At 44.1% G+C, this 16,900-nt stretch overlaps 1 protein-coding gene across 1 annotated transcript in view; it reads left to right on the forward strand.

Moving 5' to 3' along the window:
* The window catches only part of LOC137166537 (transient receptor potential cation channel subfamily V member 6-like), a 31,192-nt gene extending 15,250 nt beyond the window's left edge, over nt 1-15,942 (forward strand). Inside the window, exons 5-15 of the mRNA XM_067568308.1 lie at nt 144-242; nt 490-665; nt 2,159-2,305; nt 8,997-9,209; nt 9,503-9,589; nt 10,069-10,145; nt 10,504-10,669; nt 11,009-11,075; nt 11,434-11,702; nt 13,013-13,119; nt 15,660-15,942. Coding sequence (XP_067424409.1) covers nt 144-242; nt 490-665; nt 2,159-2,305; nt 8,997-9,209; nt 9,503-9,589; nt 10,069-10,145; nt 10,504-10,669; nt 11,009-11,075; nt 11,434-11,702; nt 13,013-13,119; nt 15,660-15,942 — 1,691 coding nt within the window. The remainder of the gene's footprint in view (nt 1-143; nt 243-489; nt 666-2,158; nt 2,306-8,996; nt 9,210-9,502; nt 9,590-10,068; nt 10,146-10,503; nt 10,670-11,008; nt 11,076-11,433; nt 11,703-13,012; nt 13,120-15,659) is intronic.
* Nucleotides 15,943-16,900: the final 958 nt, after the last annotated feature.

A 16,900-nucleotide genomic window follows, 5' to 3' on the forward strand; every position in this document is an offset into this window, starting at 1 on the left:
GATTTCTTGAACTTCTGGGTAACTCTTTTCCCTTCCCAAGCTTAGACTCACCAGGGATAGATTCCCATATATATCCAGTCTGGCTCATGTGTGTATTTCCTTGTGGTCTGAGTCTCACTTTCCGTCTGTTGCTTCCTCTTCAGGGGAGCATGTTCTATCATTTGCTGCCTGTATGGGGAGTGAGGAGATCGTCCGGTTGCTCATTGAAAATGGAGCTGACATCAGAGCACAAGACTCTCTAGGTAAGAGCTCTGCATGGCCAAGTGACTTGCATATGGCCAGGTTCTGCCACCCTTACACACACTGAGCAATTACTTTACTCCACATGCAGTCCCTGGCTTGGAGGGTGCTAGGAAAATGTAAGAAGATGTTCACGTTGTCAATCAATTATAAACTCCTTAGTTTTGTTAATCAATAATTATTTTCACTGCACAGCAGCTGTTCTAGTCTATATAATGTACCGTAATCCCTGCATTGCTTCCTCCATAGGGAACACCGTTCTCCACATCCTGGTTCTCCAGCCCAACAAGACTTTTGCCTGCCAGATGTACAACCTGCTTCTCTCCTATGACAAGAGCGATAGGGAGCTGGGATCCCTGGACTCAATTCCAAACAACGAGGGGCTCACTCCATTCAAACTGGCTGGAGTTGAAGGCAACACTGTGGTGAGTTCATGCACAACACAGTAGCTCTTTACAGGAGGCTTTCAGAAATGGGTAGGTCAAGGGTTCTCTGCCTATGGCGACTGGCAACCAGGAAGCCTATTAAGTGCATAGAAAAGGAATATCAAGTCTTGTCTTCCCTCCTTTTCTGGGATCTTCATGGAGGACCAGGGAACTTGTGTGAGAACTTTCTTAGTCCTTAATGGAAGGAACTGGAGTGTGGATTTTAGACAAAGAGATATTCCTTAAACTCTTTGTCAGCCACTTGAGTTAAATAGATGTTACCAAAAAAAATCCAACAAAAAACAAAGAATTTTAAGCACTCTCCATTACCTCACCTTCATTACTCTTGATACTACAGAGTTAGTAGTTCTCCAACCAGCCAGTCTTCCAAGAAAAACAGTGTAGACAAGAACTGAATTTCTAATTTAATAACAAAACCGGAGGGGGGAGGGAGGGAATTATCTAAACTTTTCCCTAAACAAATAAAGAAAAAAAGTTCAGGACTCCTTTTGATGTATCAATAAAGGACAAGAACACTTTACCCATGTTTCCAGATTGCCTTTAAAACAGATTAAAGGGAATGTTTTTTTGTGACCAACATGTAATTAAGCTGTGGAATCCATTGTCACAAGTTGGCATTCAGTCAAATATCTTAGTAAATTAAAAAAAAAAAAGATAAGGACAATTTGGACGAAATCTGTCACACAGGCTCAACACTCGATTAGTCACTTACACAAATGAGAACTGAGGACCAGATCCTCAGCTCAAGTTGCTGAGGCTGAGCTAATTTACACCAGCTAAAGACATAGACCAGAGTTGGTAGTGACACCAGAGAGGCTAAACTACATGGCTGCCAATCCTCCTACTGCAAGGAATAAATTGACCATCAGCGGGGGATGAGGAAGAAATTCCTCCTCTCTCACCATAGTATTGTATTGCTAGATACATGGGAAATACACAGATGTGAATATTGGGGCTTAATGACTGTCTGCAAAGTATTTCTTATTGGCCATCGTTGCAGGCCAGGTATTAGGATGAGTGGCCACTGATGTTTTCTGGAATAGCAGACCCCCGTGTCATCCTAGACAGATGTGTGTGGAATATTTGTGACAACAGGTGAAGCTGCATGAACTTGTGAGGGACGAGGGGCTAATTTTTAAAAACATTTTCTTATAAATGAGCTCGTTTCACCCCAAAATTTGCCTTTTTTGTGATTTTATTTTTGTTTGAAAGTGCTAAAAATGACATCTTCTGAATGAGGCGAGGCGTCAACATCGTGCATGGCCAGGTGGTTGACTGTGGAGTTTGATAATGCAGTATCAGCCATTTTGTCACAGTCACAGAAAAGCAAACTTCTGAAAGATGTGGAAACTGCAAAAAGATCCAAATTTTGTGTGAAACTGGTTGTAACCAATTTGGTCCAAGTGTAGCGTGAGTTGCATGATTGTTTGGGCATTGACTGATTCCCCACTATTGCTTTCCTTGCTCCTCAGATGTTTCAGCACCTCATGCAGAAGCGAAAGCACACTCTGTGGTCTTTTGGCCCCGTGACCTCTGTCCTTTATGACCTCACAGAAATTGACTCCTGGGGTGAAGACCAGTCCTTCCTGGAGCTCGTTGTCTCAACCAAGAAGAGAGAGGTACACTGGGGGATCAGAGTCTCTGTACAGAAAGTGGTTGTTATGAAAGGAACTATGCAACTGGACACTGAAGGTTCCAGCTGTGCAGCTGTTCCATACTGTTCACTTCTTGTCTGTCTGAAACAGGGAACAAGTGAAATGTACCACACCCTTTGTGACACAGTGAATATGATTCTACCACAGCAGTTATACCGTAGACTCTGATTCTAGTCTCAAAGACATGAATAAGAATTACTCTGTGCAGCTGTGATACTCCTTGCCTATCACATGGGGTGTTGTGAGGCTTTCTGTGACGTTTATTGAGCCGCTTTGAGATCCTGGGCTGGAAGATAAGTGAAGTTTGATTATTAGGTCCCTCATTAACTAATATTCCAAATTATCTTCTGAAACAAAACTGGGTAAAACCCATCCAGGCTTGACGTTGGGGAAAAAGATACCTCCAACAACAGGTTTCCTTACAAAGAAAACACAAATATCTTCAGGGCTCAATAAGTGTCCTAAAGCATTAATTGTAATGACATCAACAAGTAACGAACTAGACCTCCTACTCTATGGAAAATGTCAATAAATACTGAAATTATAAGAAGCGGAAACAAATCCAGTGCATTGTTAGTCATGTTATGTAATTTCCATACAGCAAAGGTCTAGTCACACTTATGAAATGGATGGTCCTAGATCAAAAATGAATGATACCTCTTCCAGCTATTAGAAGACCTGGGAGATATGCTGAAAATGTTTGCGTATATTCAGAATCCCTTAAATTCTTGCATGTGTTGGTATCTGTGAGCATTTAGAGGAGGACAGAATACATGCTGAAATAGATCTATAAAAACTACCTTACAGCCAATCCAAAAGACTAATCCAAACATTTAAAATAAAGTCTGATGACTCCCTCTCTTCCAAAGAATTATTCTGGCTGGGACGATTTAGTTGGTGTTGTTTCTGTTTTGAGCAGGGGGTTGGACTAGATGACCTTCTGAGGACCCTTCCAACCCTAATCTTCTATGAGTCTATGAAAGACGCGTGCATTTGCAGAGCCACAATTCTTGATGCCATAAGCTAAATAATGTCCAGACAGCCATTTTCCCAAATAGAGGATCTTACTATCCAATAACATTCCCTCAAACATTGAGAATGACATTTTTGCCAGAATCTGCACTAATAGACTAGCCCTTCTTTTTCCATCCCATACACCTATGGATCATCCTTTAAAGTGCTGTTTGCCATTCACATCCTGCTGTGATTTACACACCCACTTTTGCACTGGTGTAACCCCATTATTATTAGTTATTTGCACTAGCATCTCAAGGTTCCAACCGAGATCAGAGTCCTATTGTGCTGGGCACTGTACAAACACAAAATCAGAGATAATCCTTGCCCTTTTACAGTGCAAACAGAAAAGAATGGGAGAAATGTTTACACCTGGGAGCCAAGGCACAGAGAGATTAAGGGTAACATTTCCAAAAGCACTAAAGTCCCAGTTGAAAATGGGCCTTAGACTGTTAAGTCACTTAGATGCTTTTGAAAATGTTGCATTAAGTGCATTGCACAAGTCACAGGAGAAGTCAGTAGCAGAATCTGTCACTGACACTCAGTTCAGTGGGATATGGACATCAGTTGCATTACTTCTGGATTACATTAATATGAGAGGAGGAGCAGGCCCCTGGCAGATGGTTGGGGAGTCACGAAAAGCTAAATCTCCTCATTTTAGATTCTGTTATGTTCATTTTGGTTCAGCTGTGTATTAGCCTCACAGGTCCTCACCTCTGCCACCGTAACTGGACTAGCTCAGTATCAGCCAGCTGCAGTAATACACTCAACATCATTTTAGGCAACCAGAGGATTTTAATAAAGCTTATTCTAGATTGTTTTCAAGACAAAATCCTGTATTCAGGTAATAATCCATGTCTTCAGGAATAATTGTAATCTGTTTATGGAATAGAAATTAAACACTTATAAGCGGATCTCTAGCTAAGGGTTTTGGTAACCCCTGTTTGCACACTAGAGGCCTGTCTAGACAAATAGTGAGTGTGTGGCGAGCTGCAGTGTAAATCCACAGTGTGCTAGCCTGCTGCACATTAACTGGCCAGTGGACCCTGTAGCACACACTAAGGGTACCTGTACACTGTGAGCTAGGGTGCGATTCCCCAGCTCGTGCACACATCCTCTCATTAGCGCTCATCAAGCTAGTGTGAGAATAGCGATTAATGTAGCCGCAGTAGCACGGGTAATGTCAGCAAATGCCTGGCTCCGCCAGTTTCAGACAGGTTTGTACTCAGCACGGTTCAGCCATGCCCACGCTGCCACTGCCTGTGCAAATGTGGCTACCCTGCTATTTATACTTGTGCTAGCCTGGTGAGAGTGAGTGGAGTATGTGCAGGCAAACCAAGGCATCGCACCCCTAGCTCATAGTGTGGAGGTGGGCTAAAAGTTCCCTCGTGCCCCTTGATCTATTCCTGTTCCAAAGTAGAGTAGATCAAAGTGCACGAAGGAACTTTTGGTGTGTGGTACAGGGTCCACATGCCCAGTTAATGCGCTGTGGATTTACAGCCCAGCTTCCCACACGCTAACTCATCGTCCAGACAAGCCCTTAGACTCACACTCACTTACCAGCATGTAACTTAGCTATGCACACCCCATACACAGCACCCACCAAATCTAAGGGAGTCTTAGCTGGAGTGATGTAAGGGCTCAGAAGAGGGAGTGTAGCAAGTGAATCAAAACTAGGGTATTGTAAGAATGTGTAGTTTAAAGTAGCCTTTCATCCCTTACTTTAACTTACACCTTTTTCCTGCTTCTGGTACATAAACTGCCCAAAGCTGGACACCCCTATACACCTGTAAATAGATTTACGGGAGACTTAACTGCATGTAAGGGTGTCTACCTTATATTTCTGAATTTGGCCCCATATGTCTGCAAGTATCTTAAACAAAAATCTCAGTCTTAGAGCAGACATCTAGGACTTGATGCAGCTGAAGCAAATGGGTACTGGGCAACAAATGTACAGATTGTTTAAAATATGCAAATATAATATTTTATTGGCCTGAGACTCTTACTTGCTGTCCATGGCTAATCAAATCTGGAAAGATTTACCTGCTTCCTGGCCCTAAAAATATCTGATACCAAGGACTCCTGTATTTCAGTGTTTATGTGTTGTCTCGTGATCCTAAATCTTTGGGAACCAAGCTCATAGGATTACTTAAAGTCCTTCCTAGAAAAATAATAGACTCTCATTCTCTTGCTGTCTCTTGAAGGAACTGTCATAACTCAAAGTAATTCTAAATGAGTTAGAAATCTGCCATCCATCTTCCTTTTTGGAGAAAGAACTCACTCACCTTCAGATCACAAGTGGCAAACCTACTGTGAACTCTTGGAAACGTAAATTGTTTGCTAGTGAGGAGCTTGTTAACCTTGCCAACCTTGTAAACTATCTTTGAGAGCAAACCAATAAATTCTCTGAGGTTCATTTTTTTTATATGTGAAGGAATTGCAAGTGAAATAACATCATATGCTGAGTTCTGCTGAAGCAGCATGCAACTGACTTTGACTCTCGTGTTATGACTGACGTCTGTATAGACTGTTTCTCTTCACCTCTGAAGCAGACTTTGATCCACATAAGCATACCAGCTATGTACCTAATTCTGCCTTTACATGCATGGAGGTACTTTCTGCTGAAGTCAATGGGCGTTACATTCACATATGGGAGAGCAAAACTGAATCTCAGGGCCATCTGGAGTACGTCAGCATAATTCCATTTACTTCAGTTGAATTATACTGATTTACAACCTCTGAGGATCAGGGCCTACATCGCTACAGTGAAGTGACTGAAGAGAACTGGCTTCTGGGTCAATCTTTTGGCTTTGTTTTTCAGTTCAAATATATAAAATATCTCCTTTCTATGGCCATGGCTTTGACGTCAAAGGCAGTCAAACTTGTAAACCAAACTGTACAATTCTAGAGAAGGGACATACTTCTCTAACAAATATTATATATCGGTATAGAAATTCTGTAGAACATGTGTCATTCTCTGTTCCATCGGATAGGACATTCAGAGACATTTCTATAGAATCCCACTGGTTTCATGCCTTTTAAATTCTATGGGCTTTTCCCATAAGAGTATGTTTCAGACTGTTCCTATGAAAGAACTCTCTCTAATTTAGAAGCTTCGCACAAGGACTTGCTTAGCATTGCTTACTGAAAAGCTGTAACTGACTTTCTCAGTCTGTTTCTATGGCAGATCTATGAACTTTTTTCTTATTTTTGTTCTGTAGTTGCAGGCTTGATTTCAGTTGGTAATAGCATGTAGGCACATTAATATTGTTGTGGAAAAAGCACACATACGAAAACTAAAAAACCGTGCAGTGTTATTTTTACTCTTGCAGTTAAAACCTCAATAAAAAGATTGCCGCACATTTGTAGGATTTTTTTATATCGATGAACTCCTTGGCTGGTGAACAAACAAGCCAATCCCTTTGTATAGTTATCACTTGTTTCTCTTGTTTTCTCTAGCCTGTTTTTCTTTTGCTGTTTTTCCCAGTCAACTGTCTTCCAGCCCTCTCCCTTTCTTCTCCTAATGGTTTAATGCCAACAAAACGTTTGATGTGAGAATGTTAGAAACCTACAAAGGCAAGAATCAAACCTGCTCCTTTGCAGGAAGAACTTCATCCAGCAGCAGCTACTGGAAATTCTGTTTGTGACTTCCTAAAAATGTAAAGGTGGCCATAGTGAATATGATCACAATATATTCCTACTCCCATTTCTCCATGTCCCCATTCCGAGTACATCTTTCCTAGCCAAGGCAGGAAGGCTTTTTTCCAGGGTTATTTCAAATGCCTCAAGTGACAGGGATGCCATCATTTCTTGGAGTCAACTATTCTATGTGCTGATGGATGCTTCCCCATTAGCAAACGTTGATTGATGATCCCATTTATAGTAATAAAAACAACAGTTGCCCCTCCTAGCATACCTCCCCCTGAGGATCTCTGCATGCTTTACAAATATTAGAGAATTAAGGGCCAGGTATTCCAAAGAGCTCAGCAGTAAACAGGTCCTAATGCTCTCTATTCGATGCAATTTAAGTTCTTACACTACCTTCATCATTGTAGTATGTGAATGCCTTTTCCACAATGCATTAAGTGAGGAGGCTAACGTCTGTCATGCGTCCAGAGGAGGGTTTAGTTTTGTTTTTACAATGTGTACACTGCTGTGTTTGTGTCAGGGAAGGCAGGTTGAAGAAGTACACCTTGCACTTGGAGGAGATGACAGTGAGGTTGTGATGGTCCTTAGTTCTTGTGGGAGTTCGTTCCACAGTTTGGGACTGAACCCTGTGCAAATGAGCTTTATACTGACAGTAGAAAGTTCCATTGTCCCAGAGGAGCAGAATTGTTGAGCATGGTCTTCATCTTAGAGCTTTAGTTAATCTTCTAAGGAGAAGGGGAAAGTTCTGGCCACAAGCCTCTCAGCCCCTTCCCCCCAATAAGTTAACTGAAGTATCATACCTACTTTACAGAGGGGGGAAACAGGCAAGGCCAGAATTTTTCAGCCTTGGTGACAAGTTTTCCACAGATGCAGAATTCCCACAACTCCAAGTGACAGGGTGGGTTAGGAATATCTTTTACTGGACCAACTTCTGTTGGGGAGAGAGAAAAGATATTATCTCACGCCCCTTGTCTCTCTAATATCCTGAGATCAACACAGCTACAACTACACTGCACACAACTCCAAGTGAAGTCAATAAAAGTGCCTTTGGAAAACATACCATTTATTTAGGTGCCTAAGTGGGACGCTGTCTGAAAACTTTGACTTAAGTGACTTACACAAGGTCACTTGAGAAATCTGTGCCATAACTGGAAATAGAACCCAATCTTCTGACTTCCCGTCCTTTCCTTTGATGACTGGACTATGTTTTTTACAGTGGCAGGTTTCCCTCTCTTATATAGCACAAGGTTCCCTTTAGCTTTCATTGAATCAGTTTTCAAAACAACTTCCAATCACAGGAAAAGAAAATTCATGAACTTGAACTAGTCTTGTGCACCCTATGAACCTCCAGAACAGTTCACAAAGTTCAAAAACTATCAACATTGTGAGGTTAGCCCATCCCTACTGTAAACACATCATACAGTGTATAAAATGGCTCATAAAAGAGGTAGAGAATTTTCTAGATTGAGGAGACCATAAAAATGAGTTTTATGATCATTTTCAATAATACAGTTTCTTTTCTGCAGTGCCTTACATCCCCACAGGTTTTATAGGGATCGTTCACTCACTGCAGAAATACATCTACCTCTGGCTAGAGCCCACTAGCTATTTAGCAGTGCAGAGCAACACATCAGGATAGTAAGTGCAGAGCTGCAGAGTAGTTTAGTCAATTTCCCCCATGGTCTCCAACACACACACACACCTATACCTCTTAACAAATAAAACCCATCCAGCTATCTAGTCCATCCTGCAGACAGTGCAATGGTGTTCCCTATTTTCTTAGCACTTTGTCCCAACAGTCTTATGGGCAGCTGGGCTAATGCAACTTGCACTGAGAATTCACTTGTGTATGAGATGAATATAGTGTCCTCATGCTGAGGTGCCTTTGGAGAAAATAGCTTGTGTTAATATCCTCCCAGGAACTACTGCAGACACTGCCCATAAACAACTGTCTCTCACAGCTAATAACCAAATCTCTCTCTCTCTCTCTCAGGCCCGTCAGATCTTAGACCTGACCCCTGTGAAGGAGTTGGTGAGCCTGAAGTGGAACATGTATGGACGTCCCTATTTCTGTTTCCTGGCCTTGTTCTATGTGCTGTACATGATTTGCTTCACCATGTGCTGTGTCTACCGACCTCTGAAGCCTCGATCAGAAAACAAAACAAATGAGAGAGACAACACCATCTACGTCCAGAAAATTCTGCAGGTGCATTGTGTTTGGGGATTGGAGGGCCACATGGATGGGGTTGGAGGGCACCGTCCTGACCTATTAAATCAGGGAAATCCTAGTGTCTCTTGACCTTAGTAGCTGCAGCAACGCCTTCTTTCATTTCCTCACCCCCTGCTCTTTCTCAGGGAAGGAATATGGTTGGGGAAGTTCTCCATGTCCTGATGGCTTGGGTGCTCAGGTTGGGTTGGGCCTGGATGGCTGTCATGGCCTCTCCAGGTCCTATAGCATTCCCCCTTACCAACCACTAGCCCCTCTTGTTCTCCTTTCAGGAATCCTATGTGATGTATGAGGATGAGCTCAGGCTGGTCGGGGAGATGATCACAGTGATTGGAGCTGTAGTGATATTGATCCTGGAGGTAAAGGCAACCGTCTGAGCCATCCCAACTTAGGTTCTAATCAAGAGAACTCTTACTTAAGCTAAACGGAAACTGGCCTGTGCTGGTGACTCAGTAGGAGCCAGTCTCTGACCCTAAGTGCCTCAGCGTTGACCTACAGAGCACTAGACGACTGGAAGTGCCACCTCTCAGATCAGACCTGAGCTTGTGACCACTTGTCGCTAAGGGTTTCAGACACTTGAGAGAAGAGTTAGAGTGTTGGCCCCATTGTCTGGCCAAACCTAGCTGGGACTGGATCTGGGATGTTTGTGTAATGCCCTGTGCTCTTAAATAGCTTCCATGTTCCCCCCCATGCGTGGCTGCTTTTCAGCCCTGAATATCCAGTTCAACGCATTGTTAATTGAAGATCAGAACTCGGTGAAGGTTGGGCATGATCATTCTGGTCATTTTCTTGGATGATCAGAAGCTGAGCCGCAAACCTAACAGACCATTCCTCTTAGATTCCAGATATTCTTAGAGTTGGAGCGACCAAGTACTTTGGACAAACCATCCTGGGAGGACCGTTCCACGTCATCATGTGAGTTCCACCTCTCCAAATCTCATAAATAGCCTGTCTCTCGTTTTCTCTCCAGCTGTTCATTACCTTGTCACTAGCCCTGCCCCCTCTCCTCTTCTGGGTGTTCCTTTTTTGGGGGGGGTTCTTTCTCTTTCTGCATCAGCTCGTGTGCATGAGAGAGAGAGAGAGAGAGAGAGAGAGAGAGAGAGAGAATGATGCCTGACAGCCAGGCAAGTGAGTATGCACAGATGAGCATACAGCATTCATTATCATCCACGTGTGGAACAGATGTTACTCTGTACCTGTGTGTGAACAAAAAGGAAAGAAGGATGATGTGATTCCCATGCTGATCCTCCTGACTCTCCCTCTTCCTCTACAGCATCACTTATGCCTGTATGATCCTGGTGACCATGGTGATGCGTCTCACCAGCACCACCGGAGAAGTGGTCCCCATGTCCTTCGCCCTGGTGCTGGGCTGGTGCAATGTCATGTACTTCGCACGAGGCTTTCAGATGCTGGGACCCTTCACCATCATGATACAGAAGGTAAGGACAACACAGCCTTGTTACACAGAGACTGATCCCAGTACACAAGTCCAGACTGTGGGAACCAGAAAAGCAGACATCCTCCAATGGGATTTACATTAGAGCATGGGGATGATGTCTTTTCTTTGACAAGAAGGGCTCAAGACTTGTCCATATGGGCAAGATGTGTGCCTTTTCCACTGGACACAGGTGTTAGCCATAAAGGCTTTCTATTGCTCCTTTCTTCAACGTACCTGTAAAGTGAGATATATTTAGTATCACACAGTGAGGTGGGGAAGTCCTTGGCTTCCTGGGAAAGTCAGGTCTCATGGGAACTATACCTGTCTTTTTGCTCTGCAGATGATATTCGGGGACCTCATGCGCTTCTGTTGGCTCATGGCGGTGGTGATACTTGGCTTTTCATCAGGTGAGACCATAATTGGAAAACCAGGTTGTGTTACCTCTGCTGCCTCTCCATGTCTGATCTGGGTAATTGAGCCTTGTTTAGGTTACCCTCTGTGAGTGAGCCAGCTAGGGCTGTGACAACACATGGCTTCTCGTTCTGTGGGAACGATGCTAGAATTTCCCCAACATGCCCTTCTGCTGCGGCATGGCTTGTTTTATTATTAATTACTTACATTACCATAATGCCCAAAGGCCCCCGTCAGTAGTTAGCTCCCAGAATGCTGGGAGCTGCACACACAGATAGACACAATCCCTGTCCAGAAGATGTTACTCTCCAAGACCATAACTTTCTCACTCTTCCATTCTTTGTATCCCTCCAGCCTTCTACGTCATCTTCCAGACAGAGAACCCTTCGGAGCTGGGCCAGTTCTACAACTACCCCATGTCTCTGTTCACCACCTTCGAGCTCTTCCTCACCATCATTGATGGGCCTGCAAACTATAACGTGGACCTGCCCTTCATGTACAGTGTGGTATACTTCGCCTTCGCCGTCATCGCCGCCCTCCTCATGCTCAACCTTCTTATCGCCATGATGGGCGACACCCACTGGCGTGTGGCCCACGAGCGGGACGAGCTTTGGAGAGCGCAGGTGAGGGCAGCGTCATCTTAGGCCAGGCAGTGGGGAAATGAGGAGAGCTGGCCCTGATGGAAGTGCTGACAGGGGCAGCTACTCACACCTGCAATGCAGAGAATCCTGGCCATATCACCCCCAACCTTTCACAGCTCCACACCTCCCATTCATTTCAGGATCTAGTTTAACCTCCCACCACCTCAGAGGGCTGCCCCAGTCTGTCTGTCTCCTCTCTCACTCCCTCTGCTTATCAGGAACCATCTTTTCTGTCTCTTCACACAGTCTAGGGACTCTCAGTGTGAGACACTTCTCCTCTGCAGCTTCTGACATCTGGACCAGCTTTCTGCCTCTTCTGGCCCTATCGACATTTCCATATTATCTCAAATTCCCACTCAGAAACGTGTTTGTCCTCTCTTGTCCATTCCAACCTCTTTATATTCTTTACTCACTGACACTCTTGTAATTATTGTATTTAATTATCAGGAGTTTGGGGATGTGGCTTGTATGAAAGATATTGTATAGGATTAGAGCTGTCTGTATAACATAGGAATCTCCATTCTGACTCAGACCATTCATCCAGAATCCTGCATCTTGTTCAATCCAACCACACCAAAGGTCCATCTGTTCCATTGTTATCCCACCTCATAGTCATGGATTCCAAGGCCAGAAGGGACCATTGTGATCATCTGGTTTGACCTCCTGTAGAACACAGACGATAAAAATTCCTCAAAATAATCCCTAGGGTATATCCTTTAAAAAAAAATCCAATCTTGATTTAAAACTTGTGAATGATGGAGAATCTACCATGACCCTTGGTAAATTGTTCCAATGGTTAATTACCCTCACTGTTAAAAATGTGCATCTTATTTCCTGTCTGAATTTGTTTACCTTCAATTTCTCTGCTACCTCCTGTCTTTCCAAGAGAGACCAGCAAGTTTAATGACTGACTTTCCTAAAGTTGCAGGGTATTGCGTTCCTGATGGTAACTGGACACTCACCCTGCTCATAGCTGTAACGCTTGCATACGCACAGTGTCATCTCCTATAGCCTGTACACTGATTGGCTTATTCCCTGCCCCAATGTGTAAAGGGGAATAACTTGCTGTTTTCTGTTGTTTGAAGATGGTCCATGGTTTGCTCAAACTATGGTAAAATTAAAACAAAAATAGTGAGCGTCCCTTCAGTAGACAGGATAGAGATGCTGTCCCTCTTTCCTCCAGTGCCTCTAAACTCTACTTATGGAGGTGTCCATGAATTTCAAAGTGAAGTTTTTCAGATAGTTATTTGTGGGTTTTTTCTGACATTCCTCTGTCATTTTTATTTGGGAAGGTTGTTGCCACTACAGTCATGCTGGAACGGAAACTCCCACGATGCCTCTGGCCTCGCTCTGGAATCTGTGGACGGGATTACGGACTGGGGGATCAGTGGTACCTTAGGTGAGTCCCTTCACCTACATGTCCTTGTGGATGTGCATGCATGCACGTGTATATACACACTAGTGCTGGTCAGATAATGGATTTTTCATCCTGTGAAAAGCTTAAAAATTTCAAAAAAATATTCATACTGAATTGGGACCAAAAACCAAAATTCTGTCATTTTTCACAAAACAAAATTTCAAAGACACATTCATTTCAGGTCAATTGAAAGATTTTGTTTTGACAAATTTGAAACATTTTGCTTAAATTTTAACCCCTTTATAATTTTTTTATATAAAATCCAGGAAATTTCAAAACAGAACAACATGAAAAATCAAAACATTTCATTCCAGAAATGTCAAAATGGGACAATTGGACATGTTCACAAAAACAGATTTCCATTTTTTTTTCCAAAATGAAATTTTGTTGAAATCAGTAGGACTTTGCAACAACAACAACAAAAAATCATTTTCATCAGAACAGAATTTTCTAGTGAAAAGCTGCTTTGACTGAAATGTTCTGACCAGCTGTAGTGTTCCCCCACTCATGAGGGAATTGCATGTGATCGTGCAGCACAGAGAAAGAGAAAGGGACAGCGTTATAGTGCAGGGGATGAGCCTGGGAGTAGCTGGCTCCAGTGGCTCAGGGAATGGTTGATGAAACCAGTCCCCCTCAAGGATACAGATCCCAACCCAGCTTCGGGCAGGGCTGGCCAAGCTCTGGTCCCATTGGAAGGCAATTCAGTGCCATGCCATGTGAAATGAGTTGATGTGCTCGGTTCAGCTCTTTGAGGGTAGATGCTCATATCCCAGAAGCCATCTTCCTACCTGGCAATCTCAGTAGAGAGGCGAAGGCCCTGAATTCTTCTTTCACTCCCACACACCAAGTATGAGAAGCATTTGTTGCGGTGTTGTGTGTAGCTGGGGAAGCTTGTCCCTGTGCATTAGATAAGCAGAAGGTTCAGTCTCTGGGACTGTCAGTCTAGTAGTTTTCACCAGCACTGAAATGCACTTCAAATATTTCCAAAACAGGACAGGAATAACAAAGAGGGCATTTGGACAGGACCCCGGGATCTAACATGAGCCACCCAGCATGAAGTTACTGTTATGTGTTTCCAAAGTAGACTGTATCCATCAGGGAAGGGACCCGAGACACAAAATTTGGACCAAATTCCAATCACAACCCTCCAAGTTTGCAGTTGTTTAGATCCAGGATTTTGGTTTAAGTCCTGTACGAGGGTTTCAAGAGAACTTCTTCGTTTTGGTCCGGATAACACTGGGCCTGATTCACCTCTCACTTGCACTGGTTTTACTCCTGTTTCTTAGCCCTCTGAGAGGAGAGTAAGACCAATGTATGGATTTATCCTTTCACACGTCTGCGGTTTGTGCATCAGGCCCAAAGAGGGAGCCATTGCACTGCAGAAAAGGGGTGGTCAGCAGGTTTCAGCAGATGGAGGAGGCTTGTCAATTCCACGCCTGCTGGAGTCAAGCCGCTATGTAGTAGCACCGATGGGGAGCAGTTCCAGAGGGGTAGCCCTGTTAGTCTGCGTACAGCAAAGACAACGAGAGTTCTGTGGCACTTCAGAGACTAACGCATTTGGAATGGCTCTCTCATAACAAGAAGTCATTTGCTCTGATGACCCATTCTCACCTCCTACTCAATGGTTGTCATTAAGCCTTAAGTACCCGGCTTCTATCCACCTACCCCATTGTTTTCTATGCCCTTGGATATGTAAATGTTGCCTTCTATATGTTTTCTGTGTTTCCTATTTTGCTGTATCGTTTCTACCAACTGCATCTGAGGAAGTGGGCTGAGGCTCACGAAGCTTATGCCTGCTGAAATTAAATCCCTTAGTCTATAAAGTGTTACAGAACTCACCTTGTTTTTGGTGGGGAACAGCTTCTAGCTGAGAGGTCTATGTACCCTGCACTGGGTATGAGGGGAGAATGGTGCTGATACAATCCAATCATGTGTGCTGTTCCCGGTGCACAGCATGGCAGAGTGCTACCCTGGGAGAGACAGCAGCCAGCCAAAGAGAGAAGGAAGGTTTTTGGGTGGAATGAAGGAGGGGAAGTGGATTAGAAGGAGTGAGCATCAGGTGCGATGCGCAGCACAAGGGGAAGAGTGTCTTTCCCAGGGTCTCAGCTGTGGAGAATCGGAGGGAAAGGCAGATGACCACAATCAGAAGAGACTAATGAGCAGTTGGGAAGAGAAGTATATGTGGGGTCAAGTGAGCAAGTCCACCAAGAATCAGGTGCGGCTAGGTAATCAGTGAAGGGGACAGAGAACTGGGAAGGGGAACGGAAACAGTGCCAGCAAAGATGTTGGGATGCTCAGGAGAATGGATAGAAGCCAGTGGAGGTGGTGGGTCTTCTTCAATAGTATGTGTGTGTGAACAGAAGTCAGTTAAAGGACCTCTGCTTGTGACTAGCTCCTCCTTGGATGTGGTGAGCCCTGTGCTGGATGTAGCGTGAGAAGAGGACTGCTTGGTGGAGCTGCTAGTGACTGTTGAGAAGCTGGGATGTTTCTAGTGTATTCACCTTCTTCTCGCCTTTCTACAGGGTAGAAGACAGGCTTGATCCCAACAAGCAAAAGATGCATCGCTACACAGAAGCGTTTAAAACCCAGGATAAGGAGGACTCCGACAAGAACTCAGAGAAGCTGGAGATGAATGAGGAGGTCCCATGCAAAAAGGACCTAGTCCCATTTACTCCTTCAGTGTCCCGGAGCACATCCCAGAGCAGTTCCCACCGTGGCTGGGAGATCCTGAGGCGTACCACCTTCAGACAGCTTCAAGGGGAAGTCAACCATGCCATGGAAGAGGAGGAGGTCTACCATGTCTGAGACATATTTCTGCTGCCTATGCAACGTGGATGCCTTATGTTGAAGCGATTATCTTCACCAAGTATCAGTGGAAACTCCAGTATGGACACCACAGCTATTCAGAGCTCTCCTAGTGCAACAGGAATGCTCCGTGCTGCAGGATGGACGCTACTCCCCAAGTCTCCTGTCTTCCTCGTGTCCTTGCTGCTGTGCTGGTGAGGAGCTGAGTTGAGGGGCTTGCGGTTTGTTCAGCTCTGTAACTCAAACAGAAAAACGTGCCAGCATTGGGGTTTCGTCCACTTACAGGAGATCCTGATCGCAGTGCAACTATGAATGAGGAGTAACTCCTCTCTCGTCCTGTGGTATATGGTATCTTCCTTCCCTCGGTCACACAAAGACCGCAGTGCCTTCTGAACTGAGAAGAGCTGACTTGGGAGATTTTTTGGTACAGTACTGAAAACAATATTTATACTCAGGAAACTAGTAGCGGCTGACACTGCGGTGATTAAAGGAACTGTCACTATACAGCTGGCATTCAAGAGGCTGCCAGATGTTCCTCCCTCAAGAAAGACAAACTTTATTACCAGCATTTTCTGCATTGCTATACTAGGCGGGACTGAGTGTTTTTCTACCATATGAATGCACTTTAATCGTATTTGCTACAGAAATGTGATTGTTGGTTTTCTCCCAGTTACATATTTCCCTAAGGATATGTCACAGGTTCTGTGCTGGGACTTTTACCCTTTTTAAAGAGGGTGCAAGGGCTGGTGAGGTGACTCCCTATAAAAATCCCAGGTGAACTGATCCTGAGCCATGTTTCCTATGGAAAAGTAGAAGTCTCTGGCTCAGGGTCTGATATCTACCTGACATCTATTACCTTTGCCATGTTGAGATTGCAGGCTGTTTGGTCTCTGTCTTCATGGAAACCAGCAGTGTAATCCAAATAGCAGAACTAAATGGAAAGCAAAGTGTAGCCTGT

Source organism: Emydura macquarii, unplaced genomic scaffold (genome assembly GCF_026122565.2).
Source record: "Emydura macquarii macquarii isolate MOO-44397 ecotype Brisbane River unplaced genomic scaffold, CSIRO-AGI_Emac_v2 contig_2871, whole genome shotgun sequence".
In the NCBI taxonomy this organism is placed as follows: Eukaryota; Metazoa; Chordata; order Testudines; family Chelidae; genus Emydura; species Emydura macquarii.